We start from the raw sequence: 20482 nt of genomic DNA on the forward strand, positions 1-20482 counted from the left end.
CTCTCACATCTTTTTTTTTTTTTTTTTTTTTTTTGGTTTTTCAAGACAGGGTTTCTCTGTGTAGCTTTGCGCCTTTCCTGGAACTCACTTGGTAGCCCAGGCTGGCCTCGAACTCACAGAGATCCACCTGGCTCTGCCTCCCGAGTGCTGGGATTAAAGGCCTGGGCTACCACACCGCCCAGCTGTACTCTCACATCTTTAAAGGCCATCCACGTGTATCTCCTTGAAAGACACATTTATTGATGATCTTTATTGAACAGTTTCAAACAAATCCAGAACAGGTTTTACATTTTGAGTCTGATGCGAAGACACTATGTCATGCGGGAATAAATACTATCCAGTGTGCTCCCTGACATACGTGAGGATGAGGATGTTCAGGCACAAGGCAGCATACGTGACAGATCTGCTCAGAAACCTGCTTGAAAACATGATTTAAACCCCACTTTTAGGTTTACTACAACATAAGTGTACTTAACAACTTCTAATTTCAAAACAAATTACCCCAGGAATCAACTACCCCTTTAAATAAAAAAAATAATTTATACTCTTCGTAAAGGAATTCCAACAACTTAAGATAAGTTCCAACTCCATGTATGTACATTTAACTTAGGCATTCGGGCACGCTCTGCTTCTGCTCATGCAGCAGTGGCGTGCTGGCGAGGCTCTACAGAGGCCTTTCAGAGAAGGCAGTGTAGCTCCTGACTCTGGCGAAGAACAAGGGGGTGTACATCTTGTCGATCTCAAAAGCGCTGACTGCAGTCTCTCCAGTTGATCTAGAAACAAATACAAAACCGCCAAATGAGGAAATCCCAATTTATCTGAAACCCCTGCATGCTTGTACAGGGTGAGTTTAAAGTCTAAACAATGGAGGCACATTGTAAAACATTTAAGAACTTCCTCCAGAAACCATTCTTATTGGCTGCACAACAACACCTGCTTGTATCATAACTTACTAAATAATTATTCTTTTAGAAAGTGAGATTGCTTGATATTTGGCAACTAAAGTAATGTGTATTATGACCCTCTACACATTCCTAAGAGAATTTCCAAGTCAAAGGCCACAGACAAATCTGCAGCCCTTGTTAAACTGTTTCAAAAGAAATCCTATTATCACAACAGAATGACTTAGTATTGGATCAACGGCAAAATCCTAAGTGTGCGCATGCTCAGGGCCACTAATATGTTGTCACAGCCACATTATACACCCCGAAGAGAAATCAACTGAGGCAGAAAATCAAGTGACCTTTGACTATTACAAGATTGTGGTCACAAGCAGTTACAAAGCACTTCCCTCCTGAAGAGGGGTTCTCACTTCCTACTGGGGCAAGTATAAACTGTGGTAACCACTTCCTGGCTTCCCTCTACTTATGGGGTTTACTTTGAAAGGTAGGAAACCATCTGCATCAGTTCACAGACTGAATCGAGAAGGGAAAGATTGGAATGTGAGGGACACTCTGCCCATCTTGGTGGGCGGAGCCTCCAAATGAGCACCGAAGTCATTCACAAGGTGGCCATAGGATGGAGAACATTGACCTTGCATGGTCAAGACCACAGAACACATTAATGGGAGCCTACCTCAAAACTTCTCTCTCAGAATTCTGGATTCAACCTGCATGGAGAGCCCCAGAACATCAATCTTCTTTCAAGCCCGCCACCGTTAACTCGGGCAGTCACATGACCTGGTATTTCACCTCTCTGCTGTCTTCTAAAGTTTTTCTTATTTCTGTACTGCTCCTTTTTGATAGTCTTAAATAATTACCTAATCAGACTAAACCTGTTCTCACAGAATTAAGAGTTTTAAACAGGAATCATCTACCCAAGCCATTTGGCACTGGTTACACTGAGCACCATTTTAAAAACAGACATAATTTTCTAAGTATAATTTTTAAAATCATTCACCATCTGTGGAAAATACCCTTTTGAAAAGTGCCTAGAGTGTGTCCATGAATAAGCATCTCGTTCACAGCCTTCAGAGACCTGAGTTCTGCTGATGGAATGTCCCGTCCTTACTGAGTAGGTGTGAGTACTCATGCTTGGTCCTTCAGACTCTCACTTCTGAAGTGGTAATACTGACTGGGAAGGAGAGGCAGGGCTCTATTTCCTCACTCACGGTCCACTTTTTACCTTTGAGCCTCTTTTTGGTCTGTGTGTTTGCTTTTCTGGTTCATATAGTTTTACACTGTGGTTTTTACTTTGTAACAAGATACTGAAGAAATCCAAACATATCAAGCTTCTCAAGCTGGATATAAAGTATACTTTATGGTAGTCTTGTCATTTTTTTTTACTTTATTTTAAAATGTTCTCTTATGTGTATGGTTATTTTGCCTGCATATGTTGTATACCACATGTGTGTCTTGCACCAGTGGAGGTCAGAAGAAGGCATCAGATCCCCTGGGAATGAAATTACAGACAGCTATAAACTGCCATATGGGTGCTGAGGACTGAATTTGGGTCCTTGGGGAATCAGCAGTGGCCTTAACTGCTGAGCCATCTCTCCAGCCCCTAATCTCGGCATCCTGTACTGCATTCACCTACTTGTAAGTGATGTGACAAGAGTGATGGATCCAGATGAGTTTGTTGAACCTCTGGTGGCCACTGGAACACAGCTGCAGCCCCACATGAAAACTATGATCTGCTTCTTGCACAGGAACACGACGAAAATATCTGTATTTATAGTCAAGTGGTTTCTGTAACAGAAAAGATTCGTGAGCTACGATAACTGTGTATAGGAATACGATGTAAGCGTCACACTACAAGTAACTTAACAGTTACACACTGCAGACTGCATGAGTATCACATGCACATCTTGAAAAAGCAGTAAGGAACATACCAGGTTTGTTCCCCACCACCACAGTAACTCATGTGTTAAACATATGGCTGAAGAAATGAGGATCCAGGGAGATTAAACAAGTTACCCAACAGTTTCAGAAATAAAACTTTTATCTCCAACCTAATAGTTTCTTCTCTTAGGAAATATTTCCTTTAAAACACTTTTTAAGGACTGGAGAGATGGCGTGGCAGTTAGGTGCACTGGCTCCTCTTGCAGAAGATCTGGGTTCAATTCCCAGCACCCACCCACACAGCAGCTCTCAACTGTCCACAGCTCCAGTCCCAGGGGATTCAATGCCTCTTCTAGCCTCTGCAGCTACCAGGCACACACATGGTGCATGGACAGGCATGCAGTCAAAGTATCAATACACATACAATAAAAAAAAAAAAAAAAAAAAAAAAAAAAAACACAACTTTTTTAAAAGAAGAAAGTGATAAATTGGTGAAGGCTGCCAAAGAAAGCATGGAGAGAGGCAATGGTGGCACACACCTTTAATCCAGTACTGGGCAGAGACAAGCAGATCTCTGGAGTTTGAGGACTGCTTGATCTACACAGTGAGTTCCAGGCCAGTCACGGTTACACGCTCATCTTACAACAATAAAATAGTCCACAGGTAAACAGATGTGATGAATTTGATTCTAATAACACTTTTGTAAATTGTGAACAATGTGACTGGTTTCATTATAAAAGGATACTGACACGCCACATGGGAAATCCTAAATACTTTTATTAGAAAAAAACCTAATGTTGACTTGAGGAAATGCGTAATCACAGTCAAAGTAATTATCTCTGTTCCTCAGCCTGTTGCACCACAACATTCCAGGAGCCTATCGAAGGAGGCAGGGGAGCCAGGGGTGGTGGTCACAAGATGGTGGCCTCACAGACGTACCCCTGCACTGTCTCACTATATGACAGCAGGAAGAGAGAAGGACCCCGCAAGAATGACCCCTCAGATAGACGACACAAAAGTACTTGCTTCAGCTACCTCACAAGGGAGGTGACCGGTGTGCACTATGCCTCCTAACCAGGAGGGACAAAGGAATTTAGAGAAAGTTGTGAAAACATTTGCGCTTCAATCTGCCAAGAATTTAGAGCGCTGCAGACTGTGACATATATTAATAATCAGAGTTCTGCACAAAAGCAGAAGTGGGCAGCTTTTTTCCAAAAACTGCTCTCTCTCTAGTCTCCTGGCAAGAGCGGTCTGTGCAGGCAGCACAGGAAGTCGCACGACCTGGTTAAGACACGAGAGTCAGATGAGGGATCCTGGCCCCACATTCCTGTGCATAAGAATCCTAGAACAGTTTTCTGGAAAGAAGACCAACACACTGTTCCAGAGAAAACAGCAGAAAACCCCAGTTCTGGTAGATCTGTTAGAGGTCAGCACAGATCTTATGCCAGAGTATCTCTGCTTTCTTTCTAGCTGAGAACATATGGATGGATGGGCTGTAGAACATGAACACCCCCAGTTCCACGGTGCATACTCACGTCTTCTTTTTTCTTAGTTATTACAGCAAATACTTTGGTCTGATTGTCTGCATCTTGTGACAAGCGATAATGACCCAGCAGAATTGCATCCGTTCTAAGAAATAATAAATGTACCTTAAATCAATCAGTTATACTTACTGGAGTAATCTAAAAAACTGAGTTACACCACCACTTACTCAGGAATCTGCAAAGGGTTACTAGAATGAGAATGAACTTTTCCTCCAAAGCCCCAAAGCTATTATACAGGCTGCCCAGGGAAAGGCTTCTGGAGACTGATTCCCCCAGCGCTGTGCCTGCTTTTTAAGTCATGCATTATTAAGAGGAGCACTGCCTTAGGTTAAATCTGAAAATACGGACTGGCTAGAAAGCTATGTAAAAACACTACCTGGTGTTCCTAGTTCTTAAACGGGGAACAATGGACTGAGGCTCCTCGGGGGTTGTCAACATCATCACATGGCCATCAGGAAAGAATCTTATGTACCTACATAAAAGAAAAAACACCAAACACCACACACACAATATAAAATATGCCCTTAGTTTGCAGGACCCACACTTGGTCATAGCTGTGAATATAAGTGCATATAAGAACTGGGGTTTTCTGCTGTTTTCTCTGGACCAGACTGAAATACCATCAGCAAAGCACCGCTGAGACAGGAGAGCACACAGGACAAGTCAGTCTACAGGAGAACGAAGGCATTCTACAAACTTCCCTGGGGCTCTGCTGACCTTTTCGTTTTACTCACTGAACAAACATTAAACTTGGCTCTTCTCTTAAAGTTCCATGTTTTCCTGAGGCACTAATTAACGCCTGACAAAGTGAGACCCAATAATTAATATACAATGACCAGCACTATTCTCCTTATTCTCAGCAGCGGTCACATGTGGTAAGCACTAAGGCTGGGACAAGCCTTACATGTTATAATCGTAACAGACAAAAAGGGCTCTGGACTGTAACTAGGGGCTGGAGGGATTATAACATTTATGTTAATCTTTTGGTTTTAGAATGCAGTTCCTGTCATAATACTGGATAAAAATACTGAGGATCATCTTGTGGATAAATCATAAGCAATAGAAAACAGACAGAATAACTAAGGAGCTAATACTTGAGAGAGTTCTCCACTCACTCATTTTACAACAGCTGTACCTGTAGTATTCCACTTGGTGCCAGGCTCTATAGAAACCATCCAGAGACTGCTCTCCCTGGCGGATATATGTGGTTTTACTGATGTACACACCTAGAAAAAATAAACAGTTGTTTTAAAGGTACATACATACATAAAAAAAGTACATGCATACAATTTAAGTCAGAATCATATAACATAGTGTTGTTTCTTTTAATTATGCTTATATGCACTTAGGTCCATTACAGAAAATAAAAACTTTGTTTTATCAAAATTAGCACTACATACCATGATTTCTCCTGAGTTCTTGAATCCAACTTACCATCAAAGCGAACACGAGGCCGTTCTAAAAACATCTCTCTCCAGGACGAGTATGGGACAAGTTTCATACAGCTTCTGCCCCACACTTTCAAGCAAGCCAGACGCCATATTTCAGGGTCTCTAGGTAAGAAAGTATATCACCGGTAAGTGTAAAAGCTAAGTCCTTAGAAGCAGTGAATATTCTGACTACCGTGTATTTCTTTTGAATTCAACAGTTATTTGTTGAGCACCATTAGATACTGTCTCAAGGGGTAGGCATAGACTGACAGATGGGGTGCAGACCTTTTGTTGACTGGTGAGAGGAAATATTCCGGTCAAGTGCTCAGTGTAAAATTCAACCACAGAAGTAGTTAGATAGGAATGACACTGTTCAAGAAACTGGCCCTCTGGACAGGGTGACCACAGGGACAGGAAGACTATCCTGGCAGGTGGTCCATGCAAGTTTTGGGATGAAGTGTGAATGATGGGCTCCGCAAAGAGCAGGAGCACAGGCTGCAGAGGTGAGCAAGCTGAGCAAGGAAGAGGAGGAAGCCTCTAGCAGGAGAGTGCCGATTCCCAAGAGATGCATGCCACTAGAAACTTGGAGCACGACTATGCTTTCTAAGGACAGCTCTGAGAGAAATGGAATAAAGAAGGGTGACAGAATCTGAGACAGCATCAACAAAGCAGTCAAAACAACAAAGGATGATAAAGGGACAGAAAGCTGATTTAAAGAAGTAACAGAAACTTCCCAAACCCAGAAAAAAACAAATACCCAGGAATCAAGAAGAACAAAGGATCTTAATCAAATACAACCAAAATATGACAAAGGGAAGTCCCAATGTGCCTAGCAACAGTCTTCCAACAGGAACTTCTACTAAAGGTCAGGGGTCTGGGGTGACCCATTCGAAACCCTGAAGGAAAAATAACTGCTAAGCAGAGATGAAGGACCCAAGAGAGCTGGAGAGCGCCCCTGTCAGGACTGCCACAGAGAATCCAACAGCAAAGGGAGACTGCATTCCACTGCGGGCTGGGGGAGAGCTCTGCAAACAGCCAGCTGGTGGCAAGCGCTCTGAACAGAAGGGTAACGTGGAGGTGAAAGAACTGCAGTTCCGGTGCGGCTGCCGGGGACAGGTTTTCAGGGCCGAATGCTGGGGACAGGTTTTCAGGGCCGGCTGCCGGGGACAGGTTTTCAGGGCCGGCTGCTGGGGACAGGTTTTCAGGGCCGGCTGCCGGGGACAGGTTTTCAGGGCCAGGTGCTGGGGACAGGTTTTCAGGGCCAGGTGCTGGGGACAGGTTTTCAGGGCCGGCTGCCGGGGACAGGTTTTCAGGGCCGGCTGCTGGGGACAGGTTGTCCTTGCGCTGCCAGGAAAAGGAAAGTGGCTCAGTGCTGGCAAGAGCAGCTCAAGAGCAGGCTGGCAGCTCTAACTGTCTCACGCCCGGGGGTGAGGCTGGGGATTGAACCCAAGGGCTTGCGCATGCTAAACTATATACAGGGGTTTTCATCACAGTTCCAGGAGCTGGCTGGTCTAGGAGTGTCCGCCCTGCTCCATGAGGAGACTCACATTCCCTAACGGCCGAATCCAAGCTGCTCCAACAGCAGCCAATGTTGGATACGCTTCAGCCTTAGGGGCTAGCAGAACCTCTTCTGGTGCCGGCAGAAGCCTTGGGCTTGAGGCCTCATGGCCAGTCAGCATATTCAGATCACTAGATGGCACTGCCACAAGCTGGAGTCCCACCTGCATTTCCCTGGGGAATCTGGGAAGGTGCCCCTTTGGCTCCCTTTCTTGGGGAGCTGCTGATACGGGCCCAGCTTTACCCGTGTCTGTCCACCAGAAGGTGGGAAGGTCCTTGCCACTTCAAGCAGCTCTACAAATACTACCAGAGTTCCACCACCTGGTGCCATCCGCACTCTGCGGGAATGGGCAAGGTTTCTTCTCCAGCCTGTTACCTTGAGACTAGCTAGCTGTGAGCGCCAAAACCCAGCATCATCCACCACCACTGTCTCTCAGAACCTGGGAAGAAACCTGATCCACTTCCACCCTAGGTTTCCCAAAGGCCTGTGTGTTTACAGCTTGACCCTCAGATTATAGGGCTCCTGGGAGGGGACAGAAGACTGTGTTAGGAGGTAGAAGCCATTGTTGTATTCCAGGGCATTACAGCATGCCCTTGAAAGGATTAAGAGGACGCTGGTTTCTTCCTATCCTTTCTTACCAGCTACCATCAGGTCAACAGCAGCCTGGGCCAATATTCCAAACCATTATGATCTGCCTTGCTGCAGGCCCCGAGGCAACTGAGCCAACAGAGCAAAGCTAAAACCTCTGACACCATCACCCGAATAAACCTTTGAAGTTGTTTTCCTCACCTATTGTCCGTGACAGACACCACCACAGGTCCATCTATGCCCATAGCTCTAGAAACCCAGCTCTTAGCACCCCAAATCTGTCACATGCACACGCCTCCCCAGAGAAGACTAGGAAAGGCCTCCTCCCCAGTCCACAGCCTTAGTACCACAGTACCCAGCCTATCTTACTCATGTCCTGCAGTCCAAGACTCTGACTACCGACGCTTGCCCCACAGGGCCTAGGGACATTTTATCCACACCCTGCAGCCAACAGATACCAAAACCACAAGCCCCTGAACCATGGACACTCAACCCACAGGCCACCACATCCAGGATCCCCAAGAGTGCGGACACAAGCATCACAAACCCAACTCTTCCCTACACCTGCCCCACAAGGTCTGTGTACAGGGACCACAGTTGCTGGCACCAAAAGGTCACTTGTACCTGTCATTTGAGACCGGGTTCCCATAGCTCCTGAAAAGCGGCTGTCAGAGGTCCAAGTCCCAGAGCCACCCACAACTGTCCATGACAGAGAAGATGCCCTTTGCATCCTGTAACTTCTGGTGTTACTGATGCCACAGACACCACCATCAATTTGGTTTTTATCACATGGGAGCTAGGCAAGGTGACACCCTACCACATGGCTCCCAAAACTGGCCACTGGCACAGAAGTCCAGGCATTTCCCCCATTTATCCCAAGAGTTGTGACAAGGTCTTTTTCAAATCCTACAGGTCAGGGACCATAGCTGTGGGCATCACAGTCCTTGGTATTACTTGTGCTTGTCATGAAGGACCTAAGGATAGTCCTCTTGACATCTCATACAATCGAGACTATGGTAGATGCTACCATAGATCCCAATGGAGCTTGAAGACACATGAGTCTCTGGAAGTCTGTGGCCATTGTAAAGTTATATAATTCCTGTATGAATCACTGTAGTCTAGACTATTCAGGCACTCGGAGACATTACTAACATCAACCAGAGCCAAAGAAATCAATCACAGAGATGTTATACATTTAAGCTCCCTTCTAACCAGAGCCAAAGCCCATAGCCTTCCAAGAAGTACAGGAAACGAAAACAAAAGGAGATGAAATTACTTCAAAATAAGGTTTCTTTCTGGGTCGACGAGATGGCTCAGCAGGGATCAGCACTTACTGCCAAAACTGAGGACTGAGTTTGGTCCCCGGGACCCAGATGGTGGGGGAGAATGCTGATTCTGTGAGTTGTCTCTGGTTTGCACATGCATGGCAAATGCATGCCTGTATACATGTACACACGAAACTCATAATTAAAAATAATAATTTAAAAGGCTTCTTTTTGCACAGCAAAGTAAACATCTAACAGCATGCAGAGATAACCAACAGAATGGGAGAATATGCACCTGACAGAGTTGACATTTATAAGTCATTTATAAGAAACTCTAAATACTCAATAGCAAAAAACAAAACAAAACAAAACAAAAAAAAAACAAACAAAAAACAAAACAAAACAAAAACCCACCAATAACCTAATTAAAACATGAGCAATGAATCTAAACAGACACTTCTCAAAAATAGGTATTTTGAGGATGAACAGGGACATGACAAAAATGTTCTGTACCACTGATCAGCAGGGAAAGGTAAACACAACATTGGTATCACATACTCCACTAACAATGTCTCTAAGAACATTAATTAGTACAGCCATACAGGTTCCTCCAAAGATGAAAACAGGGCTGCCACATGCTGCAGCAATCCCAGCAGTGGGGAGGCATGCAAAGGAAGTGAAGTCAATGTGTTAGAGACATCTACGCCCCACTTCACTGCAGCACTATCACAATAGATAACAACTAGAAAGGAGGATGCCTTTAAAAACGACAGCGAATACACACACTGCAATACTATTTGGACTTAAAAAGAGTAAAATCCTCCAATTTGTATCAACTGGGATGGAACTACAGATCATTAAGTTATGTGAAATGCCAGTGACAACTGCCACCTATCTCTCTCGTTATGCAGGATCTATTAAAGATGAGAGCGCATCAGCGTCTATCTGCTTAGGTCATGGGGAAGAGGAGTGAAGGGGATGGCAGGGGAGGGGCTTGTCAACGGCACTAAGTCACATTAGGGCAGGAAGCGCCAGTGCTCTAACACAGGAGTGGGCATAAATGTCAGTGTGCTGTGTAGTTTGAAAAAGTACACGGATTCTGAACTGCCACCATGAAGAAAGAAATAGGCCAGATATGGCGCCATACGTCTGTAATCCTAGCACTCCAGAGGCTGAAGCATAGGGATTCTGGATGAGAAGACAACCTGAGCTATATAGTGAGTTCATGGCCATCCTGAGCTATGTAGCAAGGCCTAGTCTCAATAACAGTGCTAAGATGTAGTTTTATAAAGAGTGCTTGCCTAGTACAAAAAACGGAAGTAAATATGCTTAATGTGATTATACATTATGCAATATATATATATATCACACATTATACAGTACCATTAATACAGAAATGTTTTACCTTTTTATGCATTAGCTAAAAAAATAAATTTAGGTGCATGCTTATAAAACTAGGACTGGGAGGCTGAGTCAGGAGGACTGTTTTGCATTTGAGGCCTCCTGGGCTACCCAGTCAGTACCTGGCCAAACAGGGCTACCTTGCCTCAAAACCCAAAACAAATCAACAAACTCTTAGAAACAAACAGTTCTGTTCCCATTGGAACTGCCCTTCAGACATGAGGAAGATAAAGCTGTTTCCAGAGAAACAAGCTGCCCCAAAGTTATCACCATCATACCTATGTCAGGAAATACCAGAAGGAGTTTCCTAAGATGAAAGAAAACAGTACTGATAAATAACACAAATACCTCAAGCTTAAATAAAAATGTAAACTACCAACATCAAGAATTTAAATAAAGGGGCTAAGAGTACTGGCTGCTCGTGCAGAGGATCTGGATTCAGTTCCCAGCACACACATGGCAGCTCACAAGCATCTGTAACTCCAGTTCTAGGGGATCCAATGCCCTCTTCTGGCCTCTTCAGGCATTAGGCACATATATGGTTCAGACATGCATGTAGGCAAAACACATGAAATAATTCTCTCTCTCTCTTTTTTTAAGAATTCAAATATAGGAGGGGTAGAATCAAAGTCTGAAGGGGTGTTTGTGTGTGTGTGTGTGTGTGTGTGTGTGTGTGTGTGTGTGTGTGTGTAAACTGTTATCAGCTTCAAATAATTTATTAAGATGATTTTTGTAGCTTTCATGGTAAATGCAAATACAAACCTGTAATAGATACACTGAAAATAAAAACATGCTACTAGGCAAAATCACCTCACCACAAAAGAAGACAGGAGAGGGGAGGGGACCTCCAGAGTAACTAGAAAACAATGACAACAATAAACCCTCCCATATCGATAGTTACCTTGAATACAAGAGGATTAACTTTCCAACTAAAAGACAGATGCCTGGACAGAGGACTGACTCTGGGAAATTGACCTCTGACTTCCATTCATGCTGTGGTACGGACATCCACAACATACAAGCACACAAATAAATGATATACTAAAAACCATTTTAAAAACTCATGTTAAACTATCACTTTGACTCTTGTTAGATTCTGAAATAAGGAAAAAATGGCAAAAGGTGGCAACTGTGGGGAGAAAGGGACTCTAACTATTGGTAAGAATGTACACCAGTACAGCCATTACTGAAAATGATACAGAGGCTCAAAATATTAAAAATATAACCATATGATCTAGCAACCCTACTACTGGGTACCTTTTTAAAAAAAGATTTTGAAGCATTTACATTTATTTGTGTATGCATGTGTGAGAGAGAGAGACAGGGAGACAGAGAGACTGTGAGTGAGTGTGTGTGTGTGTGTGTGTGTGTGTGTGTGTGTGTGTGTGTGTGTGTGTGTACCAGGTGTGTATTGGTGCCCTCAGAAGCCTGAAGGCTTCTGATCTCTCAGAAGGGCATCAGATCTCAGAGCTGAAGCTACAGGTGGTTGTGAACTACATCCCACAGTGCAAATATATTTTAAAACATCACACTGTAAACAATAAATACACACTTTTTTTTTCTGTCAGTTAAAAAAAAAACCCTCTGGTAGTTCTATGTTCTAGACTGACCCTGTCTCAATATGCAAGGTCGAAAATGATGGAGGAAGACTCCTTATTCAACTTCAGGCCTGTGATTGCATAGGCTCATGTGTGGCTAAAAAAACATGTGAACACATACACATGTACACCATATAAATGCAACAAATTAAATAAAAGCTGTATTAAAAATAGACATTTTTATATTGATACAGCTCAAAATATTTTTAAATCCCAGTAGATAAAAGGCAGCATCTTCAACAAGTGGTGCCAGTCAAACTGGATGGCTACATGTAGAAGAACGAAGAAGCTACAGTCTTATCTCTGACCCTACACAAAACTCAACTCCAAATGGACCAAGAACCTCACTCAGGTAAGATCTGACTGAGGAGAAAGTACAGAACACACTTCAACTAGTAACACAGGAAGGACTTTCTGAACATGACTGGGACAATACAAGCAATAAGACCAACAATTGTTAATGTCTGGAGAGATGGCTCAGTGGTTAAGAGCACTGGCTGCTTTTCCTGAGGATCCACACTCAATTCTCAGCACCCACATGGCAGCTCACAACTGTCTATAACTCCAGTTCCTGGGGATCCAATAACCTTACACAGACATGAATGCAGGCAAAACACCAATGCACATAAAATAAAACATAAATAAATCTTTACAAATTTTTTTTTAAAGAGCAACAATTGATAATTCCTTAATGAAACTAAAAAGCTTCTGTACAACAAAGGGCACCATCACATGAGTAAAGAGACTCCCAGAAAATGGGAAAATCTTCACCAGCTACACACACATCTGACAAGGAGGCCAGCATCATGTGAGTAGAGGCCTTTACAGAATGGGAAAATCTTACCAGCTATACATCTGACAAGAGGATTAGTATCTAGAATACACAAACAACTCAAAAGACTAGACATCAAGAAAACAACTAACCAATTAAAAATTTGGGTAAGAGACTAAACAGAGTTCTCAAAAGAAATACAAATATCTGGGTCCTTTGAAGAGCTGTAGTGTTCTTAACCACTGGGCCATTTCTCCAGCCCTAGATTTTCTTCTTTTAACAATTACTCATTTTATGATGATATAGGTTCCATTCCAGAAATTTTGCTTTATTTACCAAAATGCCATGTGTTTCCATCTATAATTAATGGAGTAATACTGATAGGTTCACCAATTTCACAGGGTTGGCAGCAGTCCACCAGCTTCAGTGGTTATTTATGAAACAGACTAACACACAGAATTATTACAAACCTAGGCTTTGAATAATTCAAATAGTTTATGCAAAATATTAGATTCTAAATGGAATTAGGCTATTTTAAAATAATACATTTGAATTTTAAGGACTAAAGTTATAAAAAAAATTCTAGATGCTAAGGACTAGGCACACATTTTTATATAGAAATCTATGGAGGATCAGATGCAAATGGCTATGATTATTCTTTATGCTATAACATTTTTAAAGTATACAACTGCTTATTTAAGGGGTCAAAACAAAATTCCAGGAAAGCTCAATTTAAATCATTAACATCTAATGGGTTTAGTGTTACTATCAAGCACTGTGAATGTATTTACTTCCATATCAACTGAACTGTCATGGGAACTGTGGAAGGAGTCAATGTGACTATCTGTTTCACAGTGTTATACTTGGAATCCAGCACACTCTAACCTTTAAATGCTGTTATTTGAGAAAAATCACATTAAGTACAGCTTTGCAAAGTCTCTGTTTAAGCTTTTACTCAGAACATCAAGCGTTTTCTTTGTCCTTTTCTTTCCTTTTTTTTTTTTTTTTTTTTTTTTTTGGTCAAAACTGACAAAAGGCCATCATCTTTTTCTTCACTGTCTGAGTCATTTCTAAAAATAAGTACCTGGCACAGATATAGAATCCTCTGCACACCAGTGACAACTGCTCTAACGATCTGAGGTCCAAGTCACTTGATACCACCCATCGGAAGATGTACATCAGGACCTCCATAGGCAGGACTGCAACAGAAAATCATCCTTCAGTGATTTCCCTTACGGTCGGTCTTAGCACATTTATGCATTCTGAGAAACCGGTACATCACAGCCTCATGCTGCTCAGACACTGGCTGAGCATACTTTAACTACCCAGCAGTAAACAATGGCTCCTACACCAATATACGGGCTTCTTTATTTTTCAGCATAGATTTGGTGCTACCTAAAGTACCATTTTCCCCTGTAAAATTATTTTATCACTGAGATATATTAAAATAGATGTAAAAAAATGATTCATATAGTTAACTGTAGAATATTCCTTTACCCTATGTGAACATATATCCTCTGATTGGTTTAACAAAAAAGCTAAATGGCCAGTAGCTAGGCAGGATTTTTCGGGGCAGAGAGAATGCTGGGAAGAAGGATGGAGTTTGAGGAGATGCCATGAGATGCAGAGCGAGCAGGATGGCATGTACATAGATGAGGTAAATGAGCCTTGGGGCAGCACATAGATTAATAGAAATAGGTTAATTTAAGTTATAAGAGCTAGCTAAAAAACAAGCCTAAGGTATTGGCCGAGCATTTATAATTAATATTGAGTTTCTGTGTGGTTATCTGAGGGCAGCTTGTGGGATAGAGCTGATTGGCGGTCCTAATGAAAAACTCCACCTACAAATGGTGCCTACCATCAGGCAATGTAGATCCACATAAAACCCAAGAAAGCTTAAAAAAAAAAAGCTTCTAGGGCTGGAGAAATGGTTCAGTGGTTAAGAGCACTGGCTGCTCTTCCAAAGGTCCTTCAATTCCCAACAACAACATGGTGGCTCACAACCATCTGTAATGTAATCTGGTGCCCTCTTCTGGCAAGCAGAACACTGTATACATAATAAATAAGTAAATCTTTAAAAAAAAAAAGGGGGGGGGGGTCTAAACACAAAAATGGAGTCCAACATGGCTTCCTGGTAACCACCTTCTCTTGGAAAGGCTCAGTGCTAGCAACAAACAAAGGCGTGGCTCCTTTAAGAGGGGGCTTCCTGGCTCCTTGGTAGCAGCAAACACAAGAGCGGCTCTTCTAAAGGCCCTGCTACTGATCACTTAAATGGGGCTCATGAGCAGCAGGCAGCACGCTACTTGGTGGCAGTGTGGACCTAAAAACTTTCCAGAGTTGAGGCGGTAAAAGTGGTTCTCCTGTACCTCCACCATGAGGCTAAGCTCTCAGGGACCTGAGGCGGGAAAAGCCAGTCACCAACACGCCATGAGCTAAGTTACACAGTGGTTTAAGTTTTGCTCAAGCAGACAAAAAAGATTACAGATACACAGTAAAGACAGATCCAGAGAAAAGAAACTTCTAAATGGGTTACAGTGTGTTTAAAAATATACATAAGCTTGAGAGAGAAAGGAAAAAGGATATATACAGTCATAGAATTTAAAAAAAAGTTTAAAATAATAAAGTCCTTAAAAAAGGAGTAAAGATAATATATATATATATATATATACACACACACACACTTATATATGCACCAAATATAGATGGGAAATACACAGAGAGTCTGGATCGTACGTGTTACTGTGTTGTCTTTGAATTTTTTGACTGTTGATAAAGGAGTGATAGCTGCTAAGAGACATTGTATTATAAAATCTGCTAGATTAAACCAACCTAGATATTTTAAAAATATCTTGACTTCAAAATGGAAATCAAAAGGTGTGTTGCTTTAGGGGAGAGTTTATGCTTTTATTTCCATAGGAAATGAGAGGCTGTGGATTCATTCCAGGTTGATATGGATCAGGTTTGATCAGGAAAGACACCCTGAAAATTCTGGCTACAGACATAAAAAAATAAACCTAGAAAAACTACAAAACATGTAACATATTTTACCTGCTCAAACATAAAACAAACAAAAAAAATCATCTTTGGCTAACTTGTGTACAACACAAAGTCTATAATTAATACAGACATGTATGTTACCTTTAAAAGTTTATGTATTTTCAAAGCAAGGAAACCAAACACCAATAAAAACAAATGAACCAGGTGATCCAGCACCTCAAAATGCCTTTGTTACAGTTTCCTCAGAGTTCTGCATCCAAAACAGCTTCAAGGCTGCTGGCTAAGACAGTTCAGCCTCACTAACTACTTCAGCCAAAACTTAACAATTATCCTGATTTTCTTAAGGTTCCCCCAAAGATGCCAGTGCCCCAGACAACAGGGAGCAGTCCACAAAAACAACACCCACATTCCCAAAACATGGGCTATGGATATTTGCAATTGTTTGGGGCGGGGGGTTGGTTATAAGTTGTTACTGGTTATAGTTAGGGGGAAAAAAACTAAACAAAAGAGTTAAATTCTAAGATCTCTTTCTAAATGAAAAAGGGGGATGTGACATAGAAAAGGGAAGATTCTTGAATCTACTTTAATCCAAAAAACAACTATTAATCTCAAAATATTTTACATTGGTATGGATTTTGGTTATTGATACAAATTTAAAGTTAATTTTGTTATAGTGCACGTATGTTTCTACTCTTGTTTGGGGCATTGTGTTTATGCAGCTCATTTAAAAATGTAATGTATAATTAAGAAATGCAGATTATTACTTAGTCATCTTTAATAAGCAAACTTGTAGTCATGTTAGTAAGTTTTCAAGGTTAAACAGATATATTTAGATAGGTGATCTTCAAACACTTCAAAGACCTACAGAATATGACATTTAATATGTTTAATAACCTAAGGCTTTTCATGATAGTGAGATACATCTGCTCCTGACAGAACCAATTTACTTCAAAAGAAGTATAGAGTTTGCTTTCTTTATGGAAAAAGCTTGCCATTTGGGCAAAAAAAAAAAAACCTGCCTTTGCCTCAATTGCTGACAGTTTACTGTCCAAACTGGACCCGCATGATGTGAAATAAAGTGACTATCAAACTTTGCAATACAAGGTAAGACAGTCCTTCAAAATTCCCTGCTTCTCAGAAAAATTTGTCAGATATAGTAGGGCTATAGGTCAAAGATGGATGCCCCAATGTTACAAAAGAACTCTGGGTGACTGTCCAGGCAGCCAGATGTCCCTGTCATTAGGTAACATTACACTCTTCTGGGGTCTTTGATGGTGTTAAAGACTAAATAATTAGACTTAAAGTTTTCCTTAGTTATGATAAAAGGTAAGTTAGATATGAAACTCTAGACTCACAAAGACAAGATAAATAATAGAATATTTTCTCTAAATTTGCCAAATATAAATTGAGTGGATATTGTAACTGTAATTCTTACTTGATAACTGTTTTTGTTATATTACATAATTTTAGTATGTTAAAATCAAAACATTTCTTTTTTATTTAGACAAAATAAAAAGAACAGTGGAATATTCCTTTACACTATGTGAATATATGTCACTGTGATTGGTTTAATAAAAAAACTAAACAACTAGTAGCTAGGCAGGATTTTTGGAGCAGATACAATGCTGGGAAGAAGGGAGGAATCTGAGGCGACATGAGAGCTAACAGAATAGGAAGTTCATAGATGAGGTAAACGAGCCTCAGGGCAGCACACAGATTAATAGAAATGGGTTAATTTAAGTTGTAAAAGCTAGCTAAAAACAAGCCTAAGCTACTGGCTGAGCATTTATAATTAATATTAAGTCTCTGTGTGGTTATTTGGGAGCAGCTGGTGGGACAGAGCTGATCAGCAGAAAAACTCTGCCTACAGTTAACACTAAAGCTATTTTCATTTAAGAAATTTTTAAACAGTTATATGAAAATGTAACTTCTGAAAACTTTGCCTTATCATGACCACTGTACACTCTGCCTGATGTGCTTATTGACACCATGTTCCTCCAGTTTCCAAAGGGCTTCAATGAAAAAAGCATGTCATCCCAAGTTCCTGCATCACCAGTTCTGTTCTTTCAGATTCTGAACAGCACAGATTTACATCTATAGCTATTTCTATTATAATTAGATCGCCTATCACATCTGGAACTAGGGCACTAATTATCTGACTTTACACCAAAGTTCAAGTGTTTCTGAGTGAAAACAACTAAAAAGCCACCCACCTGATATGTGAGTCTGACTGGTTTCAAGCTCAGGCTGACACAGTTTGAGCACAGACTCCTGAAATGTGAGCTGCTGCTGGAAGTACGACAAGAGATCTGCCACCTTGCTGTCATCCTCATTATCTTCAATGCTGAAACAAAGAGGATGTGAGTCACTGAATGCCTCAAGCCGTAAGAGCACACAGGTTAAAACCTGTTTGTTCACAGCACCTTCTAAACGTCTTTAGAAACTCACCTAAAAAACAAACTTTCTTACTAGATGTGCTAATGTGTGTCCTGCCTTGTTACAGAGCACCATACCAGTTGTTCAAACAAAAATGTTCTGGTAATTATCCAAAGAGTTAGAATTTTTTAGGTTCAGGCACTGAGATTTAATTAGTTTAATGGTAGAGATTTTATGAGTTAGTGAAAAAAATTAAACAATTTGAAAATTTTGCATAAGTTCTTTAGTGAATTTTTTTGTGTGGGGGTATTTGTCTGTATGTCTGTGCACCATGCAGAGCCCCCAGAGGTCAGAAAAGGGATTGGATCCCCTGGAACTGGTGTTACAGTTGTGAGCTGCCATGTGGATGATGGAAATTGAACCCAGGCCATCTAAAAGAACAGTCAGTGCTCTTAACCACTGAGCCACATCTCCAGCCCCTACTTAGTGATCCAAAATCCCTTCTGACTGTATGAAAAATAAAATGCAGATGCCATTTGAGTTGCTAAGTTTTCTAAAGAAATTATCTTAATCTGTCATACTACCCTAAAGAGTGAAATATCAAATCTGAACAAGTCTTACGATCTACAAATCATCTACCAACATTTACAGATGTATAGCTGCAAGGTTGTTTTAGTTTTCCATTTTGAGGAAGTTAACCTTAAAGATGATCAGAGTTACAGAAAGGCTTGCAGGAGGATGGAGTTAGGAAAACAGGAAGGGCATTTCACGATACAGAAAGCAGATATGGTTGGCTCTAGATAAACTCAAGGGCCCATCTAATAAAACTTCAACACAGGCGTGAAACCCCGTGTCAAAAAATCAAATCAAACAAAACAAAACAAAAACAAAAAACTTCAACGGGGGTGGAATTTTCCCAAAACAGAATCCTTAGAACTTCACAGATCTGGTAACACAAACTCCATGAATCTGGCAATACAAATTTGACTGAATCCTTATACAGTGCCCATAACATCTGGGTTTCTATAAACAAACACATTTTTTTCTTTCTTTCTTTCTTTCTTTCTTTCTTTCTTTCTTTCTTTCTTTCTTTCTTTCTTTCTTTCTTTCTTTTTTTTTTTTAAGTGTTTTTGTTTGTTTGTTTCTCTTTTTTGAGACAAGAGTTTCTCTGTGTAACCATCCTGGCTGTCCAGGAACTCGCTCTGTAAACCAGGCTGGCCTTAAACTCAGATCCGCCTGTCTTTGCCCCGCAAGTGCTGGGTTTAAAGGTGTGTGTACCACCACCAGGACCAGGCTGCATTTTTTTCTTAAAGCACCTAGCACATAGTTATAAAACTGACTAAGATCCATGTCTACATAACTCCATCCAAACTCAAAGATGATTTAGAAAAGCCCAAATGATTCGTTTGAGTATGAACTACTTCACACTGTTAACTCTAATTTGGTGAAGAGTATTATGAGCTGAAAAATTTAAACAGGCAATTAATACTGACTTCATTGGATGTTTATAATATGATTTATCCAACTCTTAAATGTTGATTTTTCTGTGTTAAGAAACACTGGTTCTGGGAGTAGGAAGAGGACCAGCAAGAAAGAAGGAGAAAGAACAAAGCTGAATTACACCACACGAACACACCCCAAGATGAAGCACATCACTTTGTATGCTAACTTCAAATAATTAGAAACATTGGCAATAAGCATACATACTGAAAAATGTAATTGTATTATTTCAAGACAGAACAAATAATAAAGTAGCGGATAATTCCTTAGCAAAACTCTATGTGATGGGCCAGGTGGTGGTGACACAAACCTTTAATCCCAGCACTGAGGAGGCAAAGACAAGTGGATCTCTGTGAGTTCGAGGTCAGCCTGGTCTCCCAAGTGAGTTCCAGGGCAGCCAGGGCTACACGGTAAAACCCTGTTACAAAAAGCCAAAAAACAAAACAAAACAAAACTCTATGTTTTGTGGGGAAGCACTACTAACTGAGCTATATTCCTAGGCTTGTAACGCCCATTTGAACCTGACATTTCCTCCTGGGCACAAACAACTCTGCTTTTAATGCCACCAAGTTGGGCTTTGGAGGGAAGTTAGGTCAAAACAATTTTGTAACTGTCTTGCAAAAAAGCATTGCTTTGAAATATACTCTTAATCTTTTTTCCATTTAAACCATCA

General features: G+C 41.1%; 1 protein-coding gene across 2 annotated transcripts in view; it reads right to left on the minus strand.

Annotated features, from left to right (window-relative positions):
* Positions 1 to 218: 218 nt before the first annotated feature.
* The window catches only part of Fbxo9 (F-box protein 9), a 32702-nt gene continuing 12438 nt past the window's right edge, over positions 219 to 20482 (minus strand). For both annotated transcript variants that reach the window (XM_076575437.1, XM_015992549.3), the window contains exons 6-13: positions 18147 to 18277; positions 14021 to 14135; positions 5759 to 5877; positions 5460 to 5550; positions 4701 to 4796; positions 4316 to 4409; positions 2536 to 2687; positions 219 to 773 (exon numbers count right to left, since the gene is read on the minus strand). In XM_076575437.1, the coding sequence (XP_076431552.1) occupies positions 665 to 773; positions 2536 to 2687; positions 4316 to 4409; positions 4701 to 4796; positions 5460 to 5550; positions 5759 to 5877; positions 14021 to 14135; positions 18147 to 18277 (907 nt within the window). In that variant the 3' untranslated portion in view covers positions 219 to 664. The remainder of the gene's footprint in view (positions 774 to 2535; positions 2688 to 4315; positions 4410 to 4700; positions 4797 to 5459; positions 5551 to 5758; positions 5878 to 14020; positions 14136 to 18146; positions 18278 to 20482) is intronic.

This window comes from Peromyscus maniculatus, chromosome 7, assembly GCF_049852395.1.
Source record: "Peromyscus maniculatus bairdii isolate BWxNUB_F1_BW_parent chromosome 7, HU_Pman_BW_mat_3.1, whole genome shotgun sequence".
Taxonomy (NCBI): domain Eukaryota; kingdom Metazoa; phylum Chordata; class Mammalia; order Rodentia; family Cricetidae; genus Peromyscus; species Peromyscus maniculatus.